Source organism: Herpailurus yagouaroundi, unplaced genomic scaffold, assembly GCF_014898765.1.
Source record: "Herpailurus yagouaroundi ecotype Mexico unplaced genomic scaffold, PumYag 162, whole genome shotgun sequence".
Taxonomy (NCBI): domain Eukaryota; kingdom Metazoa; phylum Chordata; class Mammalia; order Carnivora; family Felidae; genus Herpailurus; species Herpailurus yagouaroundi.
This window is the reverse complement of record NW_024412403.1, coordinates 74,135,180-74,141,179: the sequence shown is the minus strand read 5'-3', so window position 1 is coordinate 74,141,179 and position 6,000 is coordinate 74,135,180. Positions and strand designations below refer to the sequence as shown.

General features: G+C 33.0%; 1 protein-coding gene across 9 annotated transcripts in view; it reads right to left on the bottom strand.

Annotated features, from left to right (window-relative positions):
- Window positions 1-459: 459 nt before the first annotated feature.
- Window positions 460-6,000, bottom strand: part of ACAP2 (ArfGAP with coiled-coil, ankyrin repeat and PH domains 2) — a 151,849-nt gene continuing 146,308 nt past the window's right edge. For all 9 annotated transcript variants that reach the window (XM_040484928.1, XM_040484924.1, XM_040484926.1 and 6 more), the window contains one exon: window positions 460-1,125. In XM_040484928.1, coding sequence (XP_040340862.1) covers window positions 1,025-1,125 — 101 coding nt within the window. In that variant the 3' untranslated portion in view covers window positions 460-1,024. The remainder of the gene's footprint in view (window positions 1,126-6,000) is intronic.

Here is a 6,000-nt window from a genome sequence, read left to right as displayed (position 1 = left end):
TATCATTATATATTTCAGTATAACCTAAGAAAAACATGAGTTTTTTCTTTTTCAGAGATTTTTCTTTCACTCAGTGCAACAGCAAAAATCTATCTTGAAAAGGACAAATTTCAAATATAAAAATGTTCTACATTATTTTATAAATCAACTTTTCCTTTAAAAATTACAATTTGATGAAAGCATACTTTTGCAACATTCAAGTAACCTTTGAAACATAGTTTTATTACATCAATAAATTTGTCAAGGTTTTAGGAAATCAACCGAACAATGAAGGACTACAATTTCTTTAAGTAAGAATTCTTTTGGTGATTTAAAAAAAAAAAATGTTAAGGGTTCTTTTCCTCCAAAAAATGGAGTAACTCTAAAGGACCTGAGTTCAGTCTACTTTGTACAGCCATTACATGTATGTTAAAGTACACAACAATAACCAGACGTCTAAGGAGTATCACTACATTAATGAGCAAACGGGGTAAACATATTCTCTAGTTCTGATAATGAAATTACATATTGTGAGTATGACGGCTAGGCTACCAAAACCACACATGAACCACCAAAAATCATCAGGGAGGCTAAAGACAAGACATATTCTTCAGGCAGGCAGGACAGTTGGCTCCCACTTGATGCAGACATGCTTGACTGAATGATCCTGGGCACGATGAATGGAAAACAAAAACCAATGCTACCAACCATTGGAAAAAAACAGAAATTTTGTCTAACCTTAGCATCTTGTAACCTAGAGATGGCCTAGGTCTAGATTTAACTTTATCTATAAAAAATAGCCTTTTAAACAGGCTTTTTTTTTTTTTTTAAATAAAAGCGGTCCTTAGGTTCTTCTCCCAACTACTAGAACTCTATGTTTTCATTTATAAAAATATCAATGAATGGGTACCTTTTTTCCAAACCACTCAATACCTACTAAAATTAAGTAGATTTAAGGCAGTAAAAATTTGTGAGTTTTCAGACGTACACATTAGTACATTAGGGGATCATTCAATTTAATCTTTTCCCCTTCTTTAAAACAAAATCAGAATTTCTGTGAATCTTGTTGGAAACGATTTAGTTTCTCTGGATTATTGGATGCCATTTGGGAAAAATCACGAAAAATATCCTGGTAGGTTTCATCACCTGCATGAAAGTAAAATAAAGACACTTTTAAAATTTATACAGTGAAAGTGTTAATAAACAACATTCATTTTATGGCTAGTAACTATATTATAATTAACCATACTCAAATTTTACTCAGATGAGCATATAGGGGAGAAAAAAAGACCCACTAAATATAAATGCTAGAAAAGCACATAGTGAAAGAAAAGAAACAGCTATACCTGAGAAAAGCACCTCAGAGGCAGCCACAGAGGAAAGCTCAGAGTTAGAAAAGAGCAAAGATGCAAGTGTTTTAGAGCAATATAAAGAAATACATTTATTTACATAGAAATAAAAGTCATTCTAAATGAGGTATAGTAAACAAGGCATTCTTTAAATAAATATTTCCCTTGATCAAGGCCAAAAGAAAAGACCAATAACAAATACTAATGCTTCTGATGGATGCAAGTTATTAATAAGACAAAACTGATAACCAGGTGAGCAAAAAAAAAAAAATCCTATTTTAATAATTATCTTTGAGCTAAAAGGCATTTTAATTTAAATAGCATGTGAACAAGAAATTCTTTACTCAAACTTAACTAAAAGTAATACACCTAATCCACTGCTTACGGAGCTTATAGAATAATAAAGCCTAGAAAAGGACTGTAAGATCAGTTTCCTATTTTGTCAGAAGTGTTTTGCTTACTGTAGGTCATATGAGCAAGAATGCTATGACAAAGGGGAATAAACACCAAAGATGTCGGTTAAATTAGCATAAGGCATGTATGTACGTACATACAAATAGGCTCGTAGAGAAGTAGATTGTAGATACTGATACTATAGCCAACTGAATACTATTTTTCTTGCCATGACAAACTAGTTATATGCACACATAAAGATTAATTCCTCAGACTAAGGATTTGTATAAAGTAAAATCTCATTTTCAAGATCAATCTTTCATCATATATACTTCTGACAGACGTTAGGTTTACACAGAAGCTTAGCATAGCTCTGTTTTCAAGATTTAAACCGTCAAAAGTGTTTTAAATGATTATTGTTGCAGCATGGTTTTATAATTATTTCCCATAAGATATCTTGCATCCATCTTATTACAAACTCATTGCTACAATTGTTAATAGTGCAGTTGATTTTATCAGCTTTTAAAAAGCAAGATTTTTGAGGCAACAGGTGTCATACCAAAAGCCAGAGAATCAGAAAAAAGGTGGGGGAGGGGGATAAAGATCTAGTATAAAGGTCTAACAGCATAATTCAAGATTTTCAATAAAAAAAGTTAATACTTTTAACCTTTAGTCACTTTTAACATTTAGTCTATGTAAAAAGCAAGTTATTAAAATCTCTATATAGTTTTCATTTAGTCCTGGAAATTTTCTCATGACCTGAATCAATCTACTTTAAAAAGAAAAAATACAGTAAGAAGAAAATCTTGATAGTTGGTTAAGAGTACCATCTAACTCATATTCTGTTACTGAAACAATAAAAATGAAATTTGATATACTGGAACAACTGTTAAGACAATCCAATTACACCCATGATTTTTTAAAAGGTAAACTCCCATGTTAAAAGACAAACTACAAACCTATTCCCATTTTTAGCCATTCTAAAAGATATAAAATAAACTGAGAAGAGACCAACATTAAATATAACAAACCATACAAAATATTTAAAAATTCATATTCTTAGATGTTGAATTAAAATATTGAAAATATTTATTGTAAACATTATAAATATTTTTAAAATACTATTTAAACTTGAGAGTCTGGAATTTTACTTTCCAAGGAAGTGTAAAGTGCAGGTTATAATACAAAAATAACACACTGATCTTACCATTCAACACCAGAAGTAACTTAAAAGGCACACATTATACATTCAAGAAGAAATAGGAAGAAGGATCTAGCAGACGCTAATGCCAAATACTTTACAGATAGCACCAGATGAGCATTCTTAAGTATTACAACAGTACAATGGCAATATATGGCTTCTACTATTAGCAATGCATATTTTGTATAACAAACTGTAGGGTTTTTTCTTTTTTGTGGTTTTCCAGCTTTTGTTCTTAAATCATCTAGTACCTATTACACAAGTACATTTTAGTAGAACCATTGTACCATGCAAAACAAATTATAAGATCTTTTATTCACTGAATTAAATGCTTCCTTGAAGGAAAGTGTTGGTGCTACACTAATCATTGGTTTCACGAATACATTTTAGAGCTAATACAAGACAAAAGGAAGTCTCACCTTCCACACACACAAAACTTTCTGTTAACATTCAGTTTCTAACAAAACATTAATTAATGGACTATCAATAAAATACCTTTCTTAGGCCTCAAAATATATTATCAAAAAACAAACATTACAATAACAATAGTGACTAAGATATTTAATATAGTTAACATAAATTGAGCTTCAATGTGATTCCTTGAAATTTAAATATAATTCTAATCATTTAGAATTTTTCCCAAGGCAATATAACTTGTCTACACTAGCATACATAAACAATAACCCATAATTCGCTGCCCTGGAAAGCTCACGTAAGCACATTTAACAGTTTATTACAAACGATAAGCAACTAATCACCCAATATTTGTAATGCTAAGTTATATCCTTTAAATTACTTAATCATATTCTATTTCTCTTCAGAAAGTTAACTTTTCCATGTGCCCAGACAGTTCAGAATTTTTAAAATGTGGACTTCTGTATGTCCACTGATAGTTCAAAATAGTTTTTGATTTTTGGTATTCAGAATATCCATTGTAACAGCAATGATGATGATCCAAGACTTGTTGATTTTGCTCTCGAAATGCACTCCCCTCAAAGAGACAGCAGCATGTGAGACCCCACCTCTAGGTGATCAAGTATATGATCCCGCCCTTCCTGGGTTGATTACAGCTTCCTTTATACAAATAATTAGATCAGGGACCAACCTTTGCTAGCGACATACTTGCATAACCAGTAGTGGCTCACTAAAGTGGTGATTTTCAACTGGCTGAGAAACTCTGCCAACAATCAAGGGGAGTCATGGAACCAGAGACTGTGGGAACCACCAAAGAGGTTTCCAACGACTGAGGGCGGGGCGTGATATTTCACTCACTCACCCAGTCCTCTTAAGAGTTGTAGGAACTGATAAAGAGGGATAGATCTTCCCTTCAGGAAACGTGTGCTCTTATATCGCCTTGCAAAAAATAGAAAGTTTCAGGTCCTTAGGGTTGTATATAGAAGGTTCAGAAGTGTGGTTTCTTAGAAATAAATCCACGATTCCCAAAGATTATATCTGAGTCTTTTAAATAATAGGGCTCTTCATTATCAAAAGATTGAAAATACCTGCATTTTAAAATTACCCAAATTTCTGAGGTATTGCTAGGCAACAACAACAAAAGGATCTAGATAAGACAATCAACCAAAATCAATGAGAGAAAAATAACAGTGACAAGTGGAGGGGAAAGAAAGACCCTACTGCCTGAGCTAACATATCTGCTCTCCAAAGACTTGTGAAGGAAAAGAAAAGTAGCCAGGGAGCAACTGCTGTGCCATTTCACCGCGTCACCTTAAGTATAAAGTTGCTCTGCTTTGCATGTGAGACCTTCTAAATGGGTTGAAAATCTATCATCAAGATCATCCCCAAATAGATCAAAATCCCATTTTATTCTTCTGATACACCATTTCCAGAATTCTGATCTATTTTTAATCTCTAAAATTTGAGAGTGGTGGAAAAGCCTGGTTTTTTTTTTTTTTTTTTTTTTGAGGCTTTTTTAATGTTTATTTATTTTTGAGAGAAAGAGCACATGAGAATTGGGGGGCAGAGAGAGGGGGGACAGAGGATCCAAAGCGGGCTCTGCGCTGACAGCAGCGAGCCTGACATGGGGCTTGAACCCACAAACTGTGAGATGGTGACCTGAGCAGAAGTCAGACACTTAACCGACTGAGCCACCCAGGCACCCCAAAATGAGGCTTTTAAAACATTTTTCGGTCAAATAAATTGGAAAAATTCATTTTTCTACTGGGGAATGGAAGATGCATACCCATAAACTTATACATAAAACGACAGTGAAAGAGACATTCGAATGCTCCTAAATGGTGGCAGAAGAAGCCCAAGCAATCTGGGTGGAACTAGAAGTCACAAGAACATAGAGGCCCTGTCCTTTCAAGTTTCCCAACTCCGAAGGAAAGTTGACCACTGACCTTATGACTAATCAGTTGGGTGTAACTTCATCAGCAAACTGCTCAACGAAAGAACAGCTGACCAAACATTTAAGTTTCAAATGTGAGGAAAAAGAATTGTTTAACTTAAAATCTTGAAGTTCACTCTTACCTCACAAATATCAGGTCGTATCCTTTGAATAATTTTTATTTTTAAAGTGCTTAAACACAAAGGCCTTAAAAATGGCCTAGTAATACCCTCACTTAAGTATATCTGTTACAAAATTATAACTTATTTAAAATCTAACATTCAAGTTTAAAACAAATGGGTGAAATTCAGAATTAATGCTGAGACTTCACCCTTAATCAGCACTCTTACATCTTGGTGTATCATGAGTCAGTAGTATTGTCTGATCCATAGGATTAAAGTGGGACACCCTAGATTAGAAGTATCTAGCTGAAGTGTCTCTGTTCTCAAAGTTCTTACTTGTTCCCTATTAAACTAGACCAACAAGAAGTAGTAAATACAGTCCTCCGAGAAAAGAATGGCCCCATATTAATTATATACTAATCCACTTATGTAAAGGTTAATGGCTGAAGCTAGCATAAAATACAGAAATCTCAAAACATATTTAAACAGGAAGAATAGATAATATTACCAAGCCACTTTTAAAATAATACATTAATATTCGTTTTTAAAAGTTAAATATACTTATTAAAAACTAACATTACAATTATTTTAGTCATGAATTCCTGAAAT